Source organism: Enhydra lutris, unplaced genomic scaffold, assembly GCF_002288905.1.
Source record: "Enhydra lutris kenyoni isolate GAN:26980312 unplaced genomic scaffold, ASM228890v2 scaffoldscaffold13, whole genome shotgun sequence".
In the NCBI taxonomy this organism is placed as follows: Eukaryota; Metazoa; Chordata; class Mammalia; order Carnivora; family Mustelidae; genus Enhydra; species Enhydra lutris.
Window position 1 is genome coordinate 33,949,488 of NW_019154097.1, and position 19,824 is coordinate 33,969,311.

Below are 19,824 nucleotides of genomic sequence, written 5' to 3' on the forward strand. Positions count from 1 at the left end.
CCTTACGATGTGGGGGGGGGAGGGGTGAAGGGAGGACACCCCTCCTTCCCCCTCTCCCCGCCCCCAGCCTCCCGCCGGACTCGGCGCTGGACCCCCTCCCCGCCCCCCGCAGCCGCAGGGTGGGGGCGGGCGAGGCGCAGCGCAGGGAGGAGGAGAGGCAGGGGCGAGGTCCGCTTCAAGAAGGGGCGTGTGGCCCGAGGAGCTCGCGTTTTAGCAACTTGGAGCGAGCGAGGCGGCCGAGGGGAGGGCGAAAGTTTGCTTCCCCGACGTCAGCGCCGGGCGGGCCGCGGCGGCCGGGGGGCGAGGAGGCGGCGGGCAGCGGGGCCCGAGCGCGGGGCGGCCGGGGCGCGCTCGCTCCGACCCGCGCCTTCCACCCGCGCCGGCGACGCCGGGGCCCTCGCGGGCATGGACAGCGCGGCCGCCGCCGCCTTCGCCCTGGACAAGCCGCCGCTGGGCCCGGGGCCGCCGCCGCCGCCGCCGCCGCCGCCGCCCTCCGCGCTGGGGCCCGGCGACTGCGCCCAGGCGCGCAAGAACTTCACGGTGAGCCACCTCCTGGACCTGGAGGAGGTGGCGGCGGCCGGGCGGCTGGCGGTGCGCCCCGCGGCCAGGGCCGAGGCGCGGGAGGGCGCGGCGCGGGAGCCGTCCGGGGGCAGCAGCGGCAGCGAGGCGGCGCCGCAGGACGGTGAGTGCGGGCGCCGGGCGGGGCCGCGCCGGGGTCGCCGGGGCTCCGGGGGCGTGGGAACGGAAGCGCGGGGTCCGGGGCCGGCTGGTGGGGGGAGCTCGGGGTGGGGGGAGAGAGTCCCGGGGCGCGGGCGCGGCGCGGGACCCGCTGGGTGGGGGAGGCTGCTGGGCTGGCCCCGCCGCGCCGCGGGACGGTGGAGGTCGTCTGTCCGTGACCGGTAATCGCGTGGGCGGCGGGCACCAGGGCTCTCGACCCCCGGGGAGGGGCCCGGCCGCCTCTTGGCCAGAGCCACCGCCGCGAGTCGTGGGAACGAAGGGGAAGTGGGCCGCCTTTGTGCCCGGGATGGGGGCTGGGGGGACAGCCCTGGGGCCGCGCTGCCGGATCGAGTCCCCTGGGAAGTGGCTGTGATTATTGCCCCGGCACAGCTAGGGAAACCGAGTCTTGCGAGGGCCAGAGCATCCAAGTCACACAACTGGGTTCCGTCCGAACTCTGCCCGCCTGCCTCCCATCCCACCCCAGCTACTGCTAGGTCCTCGGATGGATTCCTTGGCTAGGATAGGGATGCCGGGCCCCCATCTTCCAAGCCGAAGGAGCCAGCTAGGCCTCTCTCCTCTGCCGAGGTTAAAGGTCATCAGGAAAGGGCTTTAAAAACAAACAACCCACCCAAGTGGCTTTTTTTTTTTTTTCCCAGAAAATCACACTGGATCACAGGGGCCTGAGTCCTTGGTGAGAAGGGGGAGGGGAGGAGGAGCCAGAGCAGGAGAAGATGACGATAAAGCCGAGGTCCCAGGCCCTGGCTGGTTTCTGGGGGGTCAGAGGAGTCCGGACAGCTCACCCACACCCTGTGGAGGAGATAGGATGGCTGACACCACAGTCCCCGCCCCTAGCTCCCAGGGAGCAGCCTGGCCTGCGGGAGGACCACTTCCCACTCCTGGGGACCCCCACTTCCTGCACCGGCCTCCAGGTCTCAGACAAGAGAGCCCCCGGCTGGCCACATGCCCTGCTTTTCACATGAGAGAAGGTGCAGGGAAAGCGGAGGTGACTTCAGCCTCATCTGAAACCTGGTCCAGGACCACGTGCGGACGTGAGGCACGCCTGACACGCAGCTGTGCCTCGGTACCCAGCTGGTGCCAGCTGCGTCCGGTGGTTACTGGCACCCTCCCAGGGGCGCCCGCTGCCCACCAGCCACAGTGGACGGGCATCTCCAGGGTGAGCATGAAGCCGGCTGACCCCCCCCCCCGCCCCGGGAGCGGGGGTTTCCCTGAGGGAAAAGCAGAAGGAAGGTGTCTGGTTTGGACCAGGGTTTAGGTGGGGGGCCTGCTGGTTCAGGAGGAGAGGGGCTCTGTCCCCCTGAGTTTCTTGCAGGACCTCGGATCTCCTGGGAGGAGCGGCTGGCTCAGAGCTGGCTTCCCCTAAGGGGAGAGGAGAGGGCTCTGGTGAATGCGGGGACCCCCTTGGCAGTGGGCAGAGGAGGAGGAGCAAACTGAAGGCGGAGCCAAGAACGAAGGGAGAAAAGGAAAGGAGAGAAGAGAGGAGTGCGGCAGTAATAAGGGCGGAGGGAAGGAGGCACAGGCGTTCTCTATACTCAAGTCCTAGCCAGGGCCTGGGTGCCTGTCTCCACCCTGGCCCCCAGCCGTGGGGAGAGACAGTGGAAGGCATTGCTTCTCTTGGACACAGCGGAGAAGGTTTCCAAACCCAGGGTTTTTCTGGGGAGTTCCAGCACAGCTCATGCCAACTGGGGACATTAAGTGCCTGGACCGGGGTGGGGGGGGTCTCTGGCAGCCCCCCAGGCAGCTTGGTGGGTACTAGGCCTCCCCAGCGGCCCCCTGGGGCCTTGCCACTCTCAACTGAGCCCTGGAGGCCTGCAGGGCCTTTCCAGAGGTGGGGCTTCCACACCCCAGGGGTACGGCCAGTACTGGGGACCGAGAAGGCACTGGGTGTGGGGGCAGGTGGGACCGCGCTAGAGCAACATCCTCCACAGATGGGCATCTCCTTCCCCTCACCAGTGAGCGACAAAGGGCTGAAGGCTCAAGGAGGGGCTCACGGCTGCCTCCTACCTGGGAACCCCCGCCCAGCGCTGCTTGGGGAAGGGCCGTTTAGCTCAGTGCTTCCCCTGGCCCCCGGGGAGATTTTCCCCAGGCCTCTGGAAGCTGAAGCAAATAGGACAACAGGGAGAATTCGTCAGGAAGCTACACCTTCCAGTGTAAAGGATTCTCTGCGTTTGGGATGGTGATATTGGGATCTTTCCTCCTCACTTTTGGTGTTTGAACATCCTTTCTTTTATGAACTAGGGATAGTAACTGGAGATTGTTTGATTTTAATGTCCTTACTTGGCGAAATTAAAAGGCAGTAACCCTATACTCATTCCTTAGATTGAAAGCAAATCACTAGTCTGTGAAATCCAAATGTTTTATATAGAGTCAAACATCTCCCCAAGGCCAGCCCCAAGCCACATGCCAGGGGTGCCCGCTGCCAGGCAGAGTCCCAACCCCCCGAGAGGCAGGCAGGGCAGCGGAGGCTGGGGCGCTGCGTGGCTGCTGCTGGTCTGGGAGAACCTCTCAGCTGGCCGTCTGGGTCTGGGCCTGCAGAGAGAGGACAGAAGCCAACTACCCTGCTCTCCCTCCATAGCCTTCCCTCTCAGGCAGGTGCCCCCCGCCCACTAACACTCACCATGGATGCCGGAGTCTTGAGGTCTCCAAGTGGGGGAGAAGGAACCTTTCCTCCCCGCATCTCGGTGAGCCAGGCCTGCATCACTGGACCCCTTTCCTAAGTGGCCAACTAAACCTCGGGGTGCCAGGACTCTGGACCCCAGGCCAGCAGGCATGGGCTCTGGGCTGCGACTTCTACCCCCTAGTCCTGGGCCTGCGGGGAACGCTGGCGCCTGCTGGAGATCGGGACGTGCTCAGAAGTGGGTTTTCATGTGGCTTTTGGAGCTGTTTCTGGGCCCAAAGAAAGCAACTGACATCACAAGAGATGGGGGACCCCGTATTAAAAATGAAGGGCCAGTGGAGAGACTCATGAGTTAAGAAAATTGATCCATTTTCAAATCTGCCAGGGTAGCAAGGTTCACATTTTTAATTTTTTTTTATTATTTTTTGCTCTTTTGTTTTCCCAAAGCCACCAGTAGATGTACTCTATGCTTGCCAGTGATTTTCCCAGAGCAGGCACCCCCGGAACTGGCCGGGAAGGCTGTGGCTTCACTGGTGACTCAGAGCAAACCGGGGTCTCGCGTTCCTCCCAAATCAAACGCTGAAGTCTGCGGCCGGCGCTGAGCTATGCCAAGCACGTTAGGAAAATAAACCCTCGTTTGCTGCCTTTGCAATGACTTACAACAAAAGAAACCACATTAATAACTGAGATTTTCTTTAAAGCATTCCCTCCTGTGGGCAGGGCGGAAACAGGGATGCGGACACACTGGGAAAATAAACAAAGCTCCCGGGGCGGGCGGGAGAGCCCCCCCCCCCCCCCCCCCAGCCAGGGAACCCTCCGCCCCCAGCCTCTGGAGGGCTGGTACCTGTTTCAGAGACCTCAGGACCAAGAGAGTCAGGGCAGCCCCGTTCTCGGAAGCTGGGGGGCACAGGCTGAGCCAGGGTGACTAGAGCCCTGGGGTGGGCGGGGTGGAGATCTGGGGCTCCCTCCACAGAGCCGCTCCCTCAGCCACAGCTGCTAATGGGGGCCCAGGCAGCCGAGAGGGAGCCTGGTTTGGGGTGAGGACCTGCCCCTTCCCCTTGCCAGTGATGGGCGGGAAGGGCCGGTGTCTGAGCAGAGGACCTGAAGGGACCATCTAGGGCTCAGCAGAACTTGCCTCTAAGTTCTGAAAGCACTTATTGTGGTGAAATATATCCAACGGAAGGTTTACCCCTTGTACCATTTTTTAAGCACACGTTCAGGGGCATAAAGCACATTCACATTTTTGGACAACCATCAGTAGCTTCTGTCTCCAGAACTTTCTCATCTTCCCCGGATGAAACTCTGCACCATTCGGCATCCCCCTCCCTGCGCTTGGCACCCGCCTCTCTCCTGTCCGTCTCTGTGAATCCCACAACTCCGGGGACCTCATGGAAGGGAAGCTTGTGACATTCGTTCCTTTGCTATCTGGCTTATGTCACCTAGCATGACATTTTCCAAGTTCCTCCACGTGGCCGCCGGTGTAAGGATCTCCTTCCTCTGGGGGGCTGAGGAATATTCCAGTGCACGTGCAAGGGTGCGCGTGTGCGTGTGTGCTCACGCCGCGTCACAACTCTCCATTCATCTGCCACTGGACACCTGGGTGTTTCCGCCTCTAGGCCGCCGACTAATGCCCGTGAACATGGGTGGGCAAATACCTCTTCCCATCCCTGCTTTCTGTTCTTTGGGGTTTGTGCCCAGAAGTGGAACGGCTCCTGGGTCATGTGGCAATTCTAGGTTTCATGTTTGGAGGAAGCGTCACACTGTTCCCCGCAGCTGGCTACGGGGTTCAGCCACCTGCCTCCCCCAGCTCGCTGTGACAGGTGGCCACGCAGCCCCTGGGCCAGTGATGGCAGGAGCCCGGGAAGCGGGCGGCCGGGACAGCACAGGCTGGTGGGGGAAAAAGACGAGAAGGGTTTTTTCCGCGAAGGGCTTTTTTCCGATCGAACCTGCTCTTCTTCCCTCTTCTCTTGCTTCCCTGCCTCCATTTCCAGGGGGCAGGGAGGGGGGTAAATCCTCCCCTTCCATGGGCGAGGAGCCCTGGCTTTTGCTGCCCACTCCCTGCGTGACCTTGAGCATGTCACATCCCTCCTCTGGGTTCAGTTCCCACCTGAACAGTGGGAGGCAGGACCCAGATGTTTGAGAGCCCTCTCCTGTCCTTCATCACGGTCTGATCAGGCTGAGAAAATGCCCCAGAAACATGGAGTCTCCGGGGTCTGGGTCCTGGCGAGGGCGGCCCTTGGCACCTGCCCTGAGCGGGAAGAGGAGGCTGAGAGAGAGGCTGAGGAACCAGGTCTGGAAGCTGCGAGCCCAGGGGAATTCAGCTGGAGAGAACTGCCGGATCCACCAGGGTGGCTGGTGGGAGGGGTGCCTCTCTGGCTTTTTCTCAGCAGGCCGGGCCCTTGCGGTAGCTCATTGTTCTCCGCTCCAGGGTGGTCATGCAGATGATCTGTGTGGAGCTTGGGGCTGTGGCAAGGAGCCTTGGACCAGCTAGCACGCCACGAGGGCCCTTCCCCATGGGCAGAAGCTCAACAGGGCTGGAGCTCTCTTCCCACCCAGAAAACTCTGGAAAAGTAGCTTGGGAGCAGCAGTGATAACACCTGTCTGCACACCACACTCGAGGCCCAGAAAGCAACCCGAGGCTCAGTGTTGCCATCTGTGAAATGGGCACCATGGACAGGGATGTCCCTCTAGGTGTGGTGAGACCCGAGTGGGTGATGTCCACAGCTGCCCTGTGAGTCAGGCAGGACTAGTGACATGTTGTCCCTATTTTTTGGAGGCCCAGAGAGGCAAAGCAACCAGCCCAAGTTCTCCCAGCTGGGAAGGGAGGGGTGGGATTTGTTTGGGGAACCAAAGGGGGCAGAGAGGCAGGAAGGGATAGGCCTGGAGGGCTGCACGGAGTCAGGCTATTACATGACCCTGTGCCACGTTGAGGATTTCTAAATGGGTAAAGACAAGAAGGAGGGGGTTTGGTGGCCTGTCCTAGGCAGGAAGGTGAGGTTAGATGGGATAAGGTGAAACTTGACAGGCTCGCGTGGTGTCCAAGACCCAAAGGACGGTGGCTGACCCCAGGTGCGAGTGAATCTTGGGGGTGATTTAAGGGAGAGCCCGTGGGTCCCCTGAATGCATCCTCCAAATGGCACATCAGGGTTGGAACCCGGCCAGGGGCTGCCCTGGGCTTGGAGGCTGTGGGAGGGGACAAGGGACAGGGGTCGTGCCAGGGACGCAGGGAGAGTGGCCAGCGGCCATCACAGGCTCGTTGACTGGGCGCTCACCGTGTGCCCCCCAGGACTCCACCTACCTGCCTCAGCCCCACTGTCCTCCCAGCACGGAGTGGGTCCTTTCATCATCCCCATTCTACATGGAGGGAAATGAGCCACTGGCCAAGGTCCCATCTTCTTGAGGATTTAGGGTTCCAGCCCAGATCTGTCCTGTTCTGAAGCCCTTGTTTTCTGCTACTCCCCAAGGCCATCCCTGGAGCCCCTTGGATGCGTGCTGGTCTCCCAGGCAGGTGTGGGCTGCACTCAGGGGGCCATGGGGCAGCCCGCCGAAGGGGTCCCCTCAGCGGGCTGGCCTGGATCACAGGCCCATGGGAGGCACTGTCGGGGTCTGCTCAGCTTGGGTTTGGGAAGGTGTGAAGTGAGTGGGGGTGGGGGTCCTCTACCCCTCCTGTCTAGAAATATCTAGAATGGTCTCCTTCTGCCTATGCAGGCCCGTCTGCAGCCTCCCAGACCCAGGAGAGCAGCAGAGGGTCCCTGACTCGGGAACATCGGCAGGGCGGCCCCCTTGCCCAGTCTGGCTCAGCTCCCAGGCTAACTCACTCGCTCACTCCATGGCCCTTTTCTGAGGGCCGACTATGTGTCAGGCCTCGAGCTGCTGCCACCTGCGCAGACCCTCAGATCCCAGGCCCCGGTGAGGTTTCCAGGGGCTGAGAGCGACAAGCACGGGCGGGGTGGGGGGACGATGGTGAGAGTTGCCCAGAAAAGCCACTGACTCACAAACACCACCATCCCGCGGCTGCGTCCGTTCATCCGAGAGAGACCCCTGCGGCATCTCCGAGTCAAGGCTGGTCCTCAAACCTGACTTCATCTGGCTTAACACAGTCACAAGTTGTCTCTGTTTTTCTCATCCTGTGGTAGGTCATTGAAGACCTTGTCACAGGCTGGCATTTTGGGGACCACTTGGTGGACTGGTTTTCCCAGACACACAGACAGAGATGCACTCCCACACACAACCCCACACACACACCTACTCACACACACAAACCCCTCTCACTCACACATGCACACACACGAACCGACTCATACTCACACACACAACCCCACTCGCACACACACAAACCCACTCACATATACCCTCTCACACACACACAAACCCACTCATACTCACACACAACATTCCCAAATGCACACACAAACCCCCCCCCCCACACAAACCCTTTCACCGTCCCCCGCCACAGCCCAGTTCACACACTCACACACACAAACCCAGTCACTTGCGCACACACACCTTCATCAACACACACTGACACGCACCTGCACACTCTCAACACCCAAACCCGCACCCACACACTCACGCCCCTTCATCAGGGCTCCAACCAGGGCCCAAAAGATCAAGTCCAGGCTCTGAGTGGGCAGGGGCTGCAGGCAGCCGGTGAGTGGTGAGCGGCCCGTAAGGCTCGGGGATGGGCCAAAGGGTTAAGTGGCTTTTGTGAGGTGGAGGCGAGTAGGAGAGCACTGGGGAGGGGGGCTTCCTGCCTAGACAGAGGGGGATGTTATCCGGCCTGCTCCCATGCTGAGCAGTGAGGGTGCTCCAGGGGCCAGGAGAGGGCCTGGGGGAGGGGGACACGCGGCCGGGGGCTCCTCACCCGGGGGCTCGCCGGTGGCAGTGGGGGCAGAGCTCACCCTGGCCAGAGGGCAGGAGTCGTGGAATCTCAGGTTCGCTAAACAACCCAGATGCTCTCACTGCCCCTACGAGGCTGTGTCCCTCCCACATCTGGGAAGCTGCCTGTCCCCAGCCTGGCTCCGAGCGCCACCGTGATGACAGGCGCCATCCACATGGGGCACTTTACAGCCGGTGATATCTTTTATTAGATCCTAAAAGACGAAGCAGGTTCTGGAAGACATTATTTTTGGTCCCTCTTGTGATCCATTCTGCTTTTCTGTGCATGGGAGGGGAAGCTGGGACCTTCCGGTTGGCGGGGTGGAAGGGGGCATGGGGACCAGGAGGTGGACAGGAGCTGCCTGGCAGACTGGTCTTTGGGGGACGGTCCTTGGTGTGGGGCAGTGAAAGGGTGGGGGGCCGGGGCAGGGAAACTGGAAGCTTCCACAGGGGCCTTTCCACCCCAGAGCCGAGCAAGCACCTTGTAGCCTGAGAGCCGACCAGGTCAGGGGTGTTACCTTTGTGACACTGCTCCCCAGGAGGCCTTAGGTGGGGCCCCGGACACGGCCTGTCGCGGGTCTGAGGGAATTTGCACCATCTGTTCGTCAACACGTGGTCCCAGAAATCACTGCATGAGAATCACCCAGGTAGCCAGTTGAAATGCATGTCCTAGGGCCGCACCCCAGCCCACAGCATGACGCTCCACAGGGCCTGGGCATCTGCATTTATAGGTTCCCCATCATCTTCCTGTGCACAAAAGGGTGAGCACCCCTGGACTGCCACAGACCCTCCAGCTGCCAGCGGTGGGGCATGGCGGGGGCGGGGGACCCTCTGCCTCTCCTGTCACTGCCAAAGCCCCCTCCCAGCATCCTGCCTGCCCACCGCTGTCCCATGGGGTCCCCGGGGCCGGGCTGTCCGCCAGCCCCAGGTACTGCCCCCTGGGTCCCCCATCCCACTTCCTGGTCCGTCCTCCCTCCTTGCCGTGGGCGCAGACGTTTCCATGCCAGAGATGGCATTATTAAAAGTGACATTTAACCAGAGCTGGAATTACCACGTGGATGACTGCAACCCGCGGAATCAAAGCGGGAGCCGCCGGCGCGCCTGGCCGGGGCCGGGGCCTCTCCTGTACCAGAGCTCGGCGCGGGCCTCCCATATAAAACCCCCGCAGAACGCCGAGGTCTTGAAAGCCAGTGCACCTCCTTTCATTAGACTAACAAATAACACGTAACAGAAAACATCTGTTAACAGCAGCCCCTAATGCTCTCAAGATGGTCCTGCGGGCGGCCGGTCCAGCCAGCGGGCAGCCACGCCGCGCGGGGCCCCGGGTCTGGCCGCCCCCTCCCCAGGGTGGGTGCAGGGCCCTCCGGGGAGCCCGGCCCCCGTCCCGGTCTCTCCTGGGCCTCCTGCCTCTGCACCCCCCATTCCGGCCGAGACTCTCTTCTTGCTGATGACAACGGGTCAGCCGAGGGTCTGTTTGCGTGGGGACCGTCCACACCGGCTGTGTGACCTGGGCGGGTTTCTTCCTCTCTCTGAGCGCCTGGGTCAGCAAGGCGGAGAGGAACCGTGCGTCCTAGCAGGGCGGACGTGCAGACACAGGGCAGTGCTGGAGCCGAGTACAGGTGGACACGGGTATCTGCTGTTAGGATTCCAGTGCGGGACATGGAGGCTCGGAGAGGGTAAGCGACTCACCCCTGTTCCACGGTGTGTGGAGAAGCGAGGCTTAGAGCCTCCCAGTCCACTTTTCCACGATGCTGACATGCACAGAGCGGAAGGCAGCTGCCTCCCTGCAGCTAAGGGCGGAGGACAAGCTTCTCTTGAGAGCACGGGCTGACCCGGCCCTCACTGAGGCCCCACGTCCCCTCACAGCCCCCCACCCCTCACCCTGTGGGCTTGGAAGCCAGAGGGGCCTCCCGATGCCACGTCTTCCCAGCTGGGGGCCTGGAGACCTGGCTTCCTCTCTGGGACCTGGAGGCAGAAGGGCTGCCTCCCACACAAGGGGCCAGCTGGCCGGAAGGACATCCCAGGAACGGGACAGAAGACAGCTTGGCACTTTGTCCCCTGTTTCTCCTCAGGGCGAATCTACAGAAAACAGGCCTTTTGCCTTCCCCTGAGAGACTGCTCAACCCCCTCCCTTCCCCCTCCAAGAGACACCTTGCCTTGGGTTCCAAGAACACTGGATGGGACCCCTTAATTTGCTCATTCATTCGGTGCACACATGTGTTGTTTTGAGACATCGTGCTGGGAAAAACCCAGGGGACAGGCACGCTCTGGCCCCTGACCAGAGAGTAGAGCACGACGGCAGTGTCGTTCGCTTGCTGCCTGCTGTCCTGCCCAGCCTTTCCTATCTGCCTGGCTCCCCTCTTACAGATAAGGAAACTGAGCCTCAGAAAGGCCCAGTGACTTGCCCAAAGCCAGAGTCTCGGGGCAAGGCCGGCCACCCCATGCCAGGCCCCCAGATGGCCAAGGAGCCACAGTGACCTCTTGCTGGAAGCGTCCTGGGCCCTGCCAGGGAGAGGCTATGCCTCTTGCCTACCCAGTTCTCATCCGGAAACTTCTGCAGTGCTCTGAGGAAGGCACGGGCTTTTCCAGGACCCCCTCGTGCAGGGCCTGCCCCCTAGCAGTCAGGCAGGAGGACCCTAGGGCAGTGTGAGGCCGGAGGGGGCCGGGGGCTGGGGGCTGGGGAGGGACCCCAGCCTTTGGGACTCTCGTGTTTCCTAGGGACATTGTGTTTTAACTGGAAGGCCGGCCTCTGCCACAGACCCGGCTGCCCAGCCAGGGAACCCCGGGCAGGGAGAGTGTCGGGACTCCAAGCGGGAAATGGCTGGAGACAAGAAGGAAAAATGCTCTGCTCTGGTTTCACTGGGAAGGAATGAAGGAAAGGCAAAGATCTAAGTGGCCGAAAGCAAGGTCACTGTTTCAGGCAACTGTTGCTGGTGCAGTGAACTCAGGGCCGGGCTGGCCAGGGGTCCCAAGATGGCGACCTTTTCAAGGGGCTGATGTCGGTCTCACAAGAGGAAGGATGGGAGAGGCATCCCAGGGATGCTGCCCTCCTTCCTTCCTTCCAAAGATATTTGTTGAGCGCATGCCCCGTGTCAGGTGTATGCTGGATATCGGGGTCCCAGCTGGGATCAGGGAGGAGCAGTCCCTGCCAGGAAGGAGAGGTCCTGGCTGCTCGGAGAACAGATAATGGGGCCCCCTACTTGGTCTGGAGGATCAAGGAAGGCTTCCTGGAGGAGTGAGCCAAAAGAAGAGGTGGCGAAGGGTGCTTCAGGTGGCAGGAAGAAGAGACGCAGAGGCTCAGAGGTGAGAAAGAGACTGGCTGTTCCAGGAGCAGAGGGACAGGAGGGAGCGAGCCAATGAGCGAGGCCTGGTCCAAGACTTGTCATCGTATTATTAAGAGCAGCGGGAGTGCCTTCTGCTCGTCTGTGCGTGTCCGGAGTCTCCAGAGCGCCCAGGCCCTCTCCGGGAGCTCTCTCGGTGAGCCAGTTTTCCCCCGCCGTGTGGGAAGTGAGTGGCTACCTTGGGAACCATGTCCTCAGTAAGACGCTTGTCCTCGACGTGTTCCTCAGCCTGGCTGGCCCAGAGCCTCTGGGGCTGTGCCCATTCCAACCTCACCCAGGTTCTCCGGGCTTGCCCAGGAGGAGATGGACAAGGGGCGCTGTGATGCTGGATCAGAGGCTGGAGCTCGACCCACGCAGATGCCCGAGATCCTGGAACAGGGGCAACCTCCCTGGTTCCCTGTGCAGCGCAGTGGTGGCACTGGTTTAGAAACAAAGCTGGCCCCAGAGAGGTCCAGTGGGTCCCCCACCTTCTCGGGGGCAGGGCATGCTGCTGATAGTGCCTGGGTTGGCTGTGGGATTCTGGCCCCAAACGCACCCCCGATTTCTGACGATCTTGGGAAAGCACCTTATTTCCCTGAGCCTCAAGCTCTGCATCAGCAAAATGGGCATAGCGGTAGCTCCCGGAGCTTGGGCTGTTCGGAGGAGCTAATGAAATCAGGCAGGCAAGGGCTCAGGGCTACGCCCATCTGGCCAATTTATTTTCTCTTTCACTCTCTCTGATGCTTGGGAAGAGGGGGCAGACACCCGGCTCAGGACCACTAAGCCCTCTCCCAGTTGGAAAAACTAAGGAGAGTGAAGTTTCCCAAGGCCCCACTGGAAAAGGAGCTGAGGTTAGGAACAAGAGTTTTGGGCCCCAGGAGCTAGCTAGCTCTAGTGGCCTTTGCTGGCACCTAACTCTGCTTTCCAAAGAGGGGACCGTTTATCCAGCCCTGGGCGTCCCCCCCACCCCCACACAACCCTGCCCGTGACTGGGGTCCCCTCTCTGGAAGGATGGCATGGATCTGCCGCAGCCCCAGCCTGGCTGGGACGGACTGCTACTCCCAGGCAGAATAAGCATCTTGCTTTATTTTCCACGGCCCAAACTGTAACCATGTATAATTTCATGACAAATGCCGCCTATAAAACACAACACAACTATTTTTATAATGTGGCATTTGAGGTTAAAAATTCAAATTAGAGATTAATTGCAACTTCTAGAAGTTCTGTGGATAAGATGGCTCCGGGAGAAAGGCTGAGATATTCAGATATGCTCCCTCAGGGATTGCAGATGGGTTCTTTCCACATAGTGAGAACATGTGTGCGCTCACACTCACATGCACACACAAGCACATGCACGCGCAAACACACACACACACACACACACACACACACACACTCAGTGATCCCTGGGCTCCAGCAGATCCCAAGTTCAGACATGGTGTTTGCACTCATGGGAAAGCTGATCTTGATGCTGGCTCCTTCTCTGCCTGGGACCCCAATGTCCAAGTGGCCATCAGAAGCAGGTTCCATGTGGATCTGGGTTTGTAGGCGGGTGGCAGGGGGGAAATGCATAGAGCTTGGGGCACCAAGAAAAGAAGTGAAGGTACCAGATTTACCTCCACTGGGAGCCAGCTCTCAGCTTCTCCCTAAACCCTCTTCTCCCTCCGCCTCTCAAAAACCAGAACCAGATGGGAATCTAAGTGAATAGTGGGTCTGTGGACAGGGCAGACAGCGTGGGAGGGAGCCCCAGGCAGGGAGGAGGGAGAAAAGCTGAGAAAGCCCCATTCCAAGGAGATCAGAGGTGGGCTGTATCTCCTTTGGACCCCAGGGGCCGGCCTGGAGGCCCCGCAGGAGAAGCTCAGGGTTCTGGAGAGCTCTGTAACAGCTTCTTGGGCTCTGCAGCTTGCGACGAATGTTGGCTGCTTTCTGCAAACCGGTGTCCTCTGCACAGCAGATTTTCATCTCTACCTCCCCCTGCTACAGGCAGGCCTCCGAGAGGGGCCATGGTCCCCATTAGGAAGGCAGCAGTTCTGAGGAGTTCATAACCAAGGGCTGGGGCCTCGTGGCCTTGTGTGTCCAAAGGGCGCCCACGGAGAAGAGGTCCGGAGTGAGGCCAGTGAGTCAGACCCAGCCCAAGTGGTTCCCTGGGGCAAAGGGTTTCCCCTTTTGGGCCTCAGTTACTTCATCTGCAAAGGAAGGATACGGACACATGGGTTGTGAGGATGCAGAATTGGAAGCACTTGGCCGGGGACTGGCCCTCAGCCACCTGTCATGTCATCACTGCCGTTGCTAGAGCCAGCAGCTCCCTTGGGGGTGACAAGTCATCTCCCCGAGGAAGCTCCCACTTGGGTCTAAGCTCAGGGCACGCATCTCCCCCCCTCCGATCTTTACAGAAGGCCATCCACATTCCCATTTCACAGCTGAGAAGTAGAGATTCTTCTACTCAACATATTTCTTGAGCCCCATACCAAATTCAGACACGGGGCAGACACCCACCATCAGGAGCTTCCAGGCACCCTGCGACAGGTGATTAGCTAATAATGACACAGACAAGTAATGAGTTACAGTGCCAGGAAATTCCATCAAGTTGAGGAGCACGGGGACCCCTGGGGCTCAGAGACAGGCGTTGTCATCCCAAGGCTGCACAGCCAGCACCCGGTAGAGGTGGGAGTCAGACCCCGGAGCCCTCCCATCCCAGCTCTCCCCACGATGCAACGCTCTGGCTGTCCAGAGCCCCTCCCCCCCAACAGGCTGCAAAGACCCACATCCCATATCACCTGGGAGACGAGACCACAACAGCACATGCAGCAGGGGCAGGGCTCGAACAGAGGAGGCAGGATAACGAAGTCCGGCCCACAAGTCCCTGGAGTGCTGTACTTGGGGGAGGGGGTTCTCCTAGTGGGGGCACACTGCTCTAGTTCTACCAGGGCAAGGGCGAGGGTCCAGGTGTAGGTGAGGCTCCAGCTTTGTGCTAGTCAGTGCTGTCACCTACAACGGAGAGAAAACCGGCCCCAAGTGGCTTAAGCGGAAGTAAAATCATGATGCGCATCACTAAAAAATCCAGGGCGGGACTTCAGGCACTGCTGGATCCAGGGCTAAACCATGGAGCAGCCAGCATCTCTCTCCCAGGGTCCTGCTCTGCTGGGATTGGGTCCCTGCCCACCTTCGAGGCAATCACAGAGGACCTGCGTGCTGATTGGCTGAGAGCGGTTGTGTGGGTTGGGTTTCAGCCAACCCCTCTGACCTGGATAGAGGGAGGCTGCTCTCCAGGGAGACGCTGCCTGGCATCACAGAGCTTACCTTTATGAGGAAGAGTTCCCCCAAATACCACCGGGGCCTGCTTTACGTGCTTCATACGCTCCCCTAACACAGAGGGACCTTTATATGCCCTCTTTATAGATGAGGCAGTGGAGGCTCCGAGAGTTCAAGTAACTTTCCCAAGGTCATCCGCCTTGTAGGTGGAGGAACAGGTCAACCATGGCCCTCAAAGCAACCAACGCCCATCCAGGTGGCCTGGGCAGCTGGCCCTGGGACCACTCTTCTGCCATCTTGTCCCCCGCCACGGAGACAGACTGCTATGTCACTGAGACCCTGCACGCCTCTCCTCCGGGGCTGAGTGTGTCTGTCCGGCCCCATGGGTCTGTCCAGCTCCCACAGAGTCTGATCGGTCTGTGTCCTGGGCTGAAGGCTGGTGGCAGGAAGCCATGGAGGTAGCTTCAGAAAGGGGAGGTCCCTGCCCTTGCGGGGGAGCTGAGCATGGGACCCCCTTCCAGTAGCAGTGCCCCCCTCCCATGACATCAAACCCTCCATGGCAAATGCACTTTCTGCACAGTGAAGAGTAACAGTGGATCTGGGTTGTTCAGCTGACATGCCGTCACGTGTGGCCAACGTGTCATTACCCGTTTGTTAATTACCCTTCCACAGTGTATTCTGGAACCCATAAGAACTGTATTCCTATATGAAGTGGTGCCTAAGGTGGGAGGTGAAGAACTGGGCTGGCTTTAAGGCAAGGTGGAAAAGTGTTCTAGCCAGAGGGAACAGCATGTGCGAAGACAGGAAGTGACAGAATGCAGCTGGTGGGAGGTTTGTGGGGGGGGCAGGCAGGGAAAGAGAGGAGGCTCTAGAAGAGGGAGTAGGTCCTGAGACCAGGATTCAGACTGGTCTGGCCTTTTGGCTCTTCTCTGGGTCTCGCTCGGGACCAGGGAGAGGAGAGTGAAGGACTCAGGGCACAAAACATCAGGAGACGCTCACTGGCGGGGCTGTGCCAGGGGAGGGCGGACATCTGAGAGGGTGCCCCACCCTGGCTCAGCGTCTGCTCACACAAGAAGAGGTCCCGGCTCATCAGGAGCCTCAGACTCTGTCTTCACAATCAGCAGCCCCTCCTCCCCTGCCCTTCGCTCTGCAAACACTCCAGCGTCCTGATTTTGTGAGTGGGGGGCCTTCGTGGGTCTGGTGGTGGGGGAGGGTCTCAGCAGAATGCTAATGAAATCAGAGCTGCCCCGGTGGGGGCCAGGCCCTGGCTAGGGGAGAATTAAGCAAATGCGCCCAGCCTGTTGCTAACTCTTTTCCATATTCGATTGGTGCTGGCTGAGGGACACCCACCCGCAGTGCAGCGCAGCCCCCTGCAGAGGGGGTGGGGACATATGACTGTGAGGGAGCAGGTTGCTCCCTCAATCCTGGGAGCCTGCCAGGCCTTGGACATTCAGGGACGCTTCATAGAAGGGAGGGGCAAAGATGGGCCTCGTGGCTTGGCAGGGAGCTTGGCCAGTACAGCCCTCCCCATCTGGAGAGGTGAGGTGTACAGAGGGCCCACGCCACGCTTGTCAGCCCTAGCAACACTGTGGGTCCCATATCTTGACTGCTTTCCGGATGTCATCCCTTGGAGCCCTCACAGCCATCCATGGATCACACGTTATACAGACAGGGAAACTGAGGCACGGAGCAGTGACATGATTTGCCCAGGCTGCAGAACCAGCAGCCTGATTTGTGGCCTCTTTTGGTCATTGGACCCGAGTCCCTGGAATCATCATAACAACCTGGTGGGGTGGGTCCTCTTATTATACCCCTTTGAGATTTGGAAGGAGACAAGTGGCATGGCCCAGGAGCTAAGGGCAGGGAGACTCTAGCTAAGATCCCAGCTGGGCAAGCTTGGGCAGGCCGCATGGAGACTCTCTGGACCTGTTTCCCCTCTTGAGAAGCAAGTTAACAACCGCATCCCCCTTGCACCGTCTCTAAGGGTGGGTGAGAGAGGGTTTTGAGGGTGGGAAGGGCCCCCCGATGTGAAGGGGGGGCTGTTTGAAGAGCCCTCCTCTACCCAGGCTCCATGGTGCAGGCGCAGAGCATGCGCTGCCCACCTCCCGCTCTGCCTCTCCTTCTCCTTCTCCCTCTCCCTCTGTGCCTTCCTCCCTTCCCTCCCTGAACCCCTGCAACAGCACACATCAACCTCATTGTTTTCTCGATGATGCACCATCGACGTCAGGACGAGGTCTAACCAACTCTGAAGGAGAAAGGCCGGCAGGGCTCCCTGGGTCCACGTTTCAGCTGCTCTGTCTACCTCCATTCAGTCACACGGGGCCCAGAGAGGCAGCTGGGAGCTCACAGCCTTGTAGGACTTGGGACAGGGGCGCAAGCATGAAAGTGAGTCACGAGGAGGCAGAAGCAGACATATGCGCAGGGCGTTCCGGGCTTTTCACGTGGAGTCTTGCAGGATGAGTGGGAGCTTGTGTTCAGAGTTCGTGCCTCACCACCCTCAGCCGCCTGGCTTCGGACTGAGCAAACCGCTCCTTCTCATTCATAGAACGGAACAGAAAGTGCCTGGTCTGCTGAGACTCCCCAGAAGTTAAGGACAATGAGGGTCTCCCAGGAAGGAGGTGAGGTATGCATAGGGCAGGGGTGTTCCGCCTTGTTCTTTTCCGAGAGGCCCGTGGCTTAGGGCTGCTGGGCCCATGGCACCGGGAGACGCTCCTGTTCTCCTTAGTGCACCTCCGCCTGCTTTCCCAATCTCTCCTCTTTCAGCTTTCCCGTCTTCTCTGAGCGGAAGCCTGCCCGCTCGGGTCTGAATCCTGACTCTGCCAACCAGCTAGCTGGATGACCTCGGGCAGGTCCTCATTGTCCCTGAGCCTTGGTTTCCCTGCCCGGAAAAGGGGGATCAATGAGAGTGTCGGTCTCCCAGCACGGTGCATTGGGCTCAGCGCCCTGCACACGTGCGCAGACAGATTCCAGCGTGTCTCGTTCTCCTGCCTTGTGCCCGGCACTGGGATGCTCGGTTACCTGAGTTACCACCTGGGACAAGCCACTTCGCAGGTGGAGAAATGGGCTTATTTTGGCTAAGTGGCCTGTAACCACAGTACAGGGGCTCAACTAGGCCAGTCGGATGGCCCAAGACCATGCACTTGGCCTTGTCAGGGAGGGGTTCTCGACCCTCCCCGACTGCACAGTGTGAGTGCTTGATGAGTGCTCATGGCCAGGCTCCGAGCCTGAGTCAGACTCTGGAGGGCTGCGGGGGGGTGGGGGTGGGACTTGGCCTCTTATTTTAAAATCTCCACCCAGGGATTGTGCTGAGCAGCTACAGTGAGGACCCCAGTTCTGCCCTGCAGCCTCCGTCCCTCCCACCATACCCAACCCATCCTCCCCTTCCCTCGCAACCTCTGTTTTGGGGGGATGCACCCCCTTCCCCTGATAATTGGTAGGAAATCTGAGTTTTTCTCTGTAAGGACTTTTCAGCCCTCTGGGCACACCCTTGAGGGTGATGAGTCACTTTAGAAAGACCCCAGTGTTCAGCGGGTTTTTTGTTAAACACACAGGTTGCATCAAATCACTGGGAAGGGCCTGAACCCTGGCGAACACGGAGCAGGAAGTGGGGGCTTGACAGCCCCCCCCACAAGGGCGGCAGTTCTCGGGGGACAGACAGGGGCTCTCACCATCCATACAATATCTGGTTTCCAAACCAAAATGGCCCGTACACCGTGACGCTACCGCTGACAAAACCCTCCTCCTGCGCCTGGACGGGGATTCACGGAAATGGGCAAAACAGATACCACCTCCCTTGGGTGCTCAGAAACTGCAGGGGCGGGCCAGCATCCGCTTGTGCTGTCTCACGAGTGCCCGCCAGGAGACTGCCCGGGATTTTGGAAGCTAGTTGCCAAAGACAGATGTTCTCAGGAGTTAAATTAAATAAAGTTACAATGACACAAGCTGTCTTGAAAACAAAGGCGATATATACTGAAAACTCACCCCTTACCAGTTTACTGCACTGATTACGATTTATAGGCTTGGGATTTTTTGCATTTATGGTATCTGGATGGTGCAAATACTGTCTCCTGGGGTGCTTCTGTGCCTGTCCTCCCAGTCTGGACTTCGTTGGCGTCATGTTATAGCTGGAAGTTGGCCGTGGTGGAAGTATTTATACCCCAGAAATTGACAAACATAAATCCAGGGTCCCTTCTCACAGAGGACCGATAGTTAAACATCTAGCAGCACACCACAGGCTGTAGTTAATTTTTTTCCTTTTTGTTTTCCCTTTTATCTATTCATTCAAAGATTTTACTTATTTATTTGACAGAGATCACAAGTAGGCAGAGAGGCAGGCAGAGAGAGAGAGGAAGGGAAGCAGGCTCCCCGCCGAGCAGGGAGCCCAACGTGGGGCTCGATCCCAGGACCCTGGGATCATGACCTGAGCCAAAGGCAGAGGCTTTAACCCACTGAACCACCCAGGCGCCGCTTGTTTTCCCTTTTAAATAGACTTTATTATTATTATTTTTTGGAGAAGTTTCAGGTTTGCAGCATGATCTAGCAGGAAGTACAGAGAGTACCCATAACCCCTCCCCTTACACAAAATACCCTGCACCAGATTGGTACGTTTCTTACAATTCACGAACCTAAATTGTTGCATCATTGTCACCCAGGCCATAGGGTTTGGACCAGTAGATAATGACAGACATCCCCCCTGATAGTATCGTACAGAATAGTTTCTCTGCCCTAAAAATCCTGTGTTCCACTTGCTCCTCCCTCTCCTGGCTGCCAACCCCTTTGTACTGTTTACAGACTTTTGCCTTTTCCAGAATGTCGTATAGCTGGAATCATACGACACGTGGCCTTTTCAGATTGGCTTCTTTTACTTAGTAGTGTGCACTTAAAGTTCCTTCATGGCTTTTCATAGCTTGATAGCTCATTTTGTTTCTTTGTTTCTTCTTCCTTTTCTTCTTCCTTTTCTTCTTCCTCCTCCTCCTCCTCCTCCTCCTCCTCCTCCTCCTCCTCCTCCTCCTCCTCCTCCTC

At 59.2% G+C, this 19,824-nt stretch overlaps 1 protein-coding gene across 1 annotated transcript in view; it reads left to right on the forward strand.

The window, feature by feature from the left end:
- The first annotated feature begins 405 nt into the window (after window positions 1-405).
- The window catches only part of LOC111146111 (paired related homeobox 2), a 43,282-nt gene continuing 23,863 nt past the window's right edge, over window positions 406-19,824 (forward strand). The window contains exon 1 of the mRNA XM_022501505.1: window positions 406-682. Coding sequence (XP_022357213.1) covers window positions 406-682 — 277 coding nt within the window. The remainder of the gene's footprint in view (window positions 683-19,824) is intronic.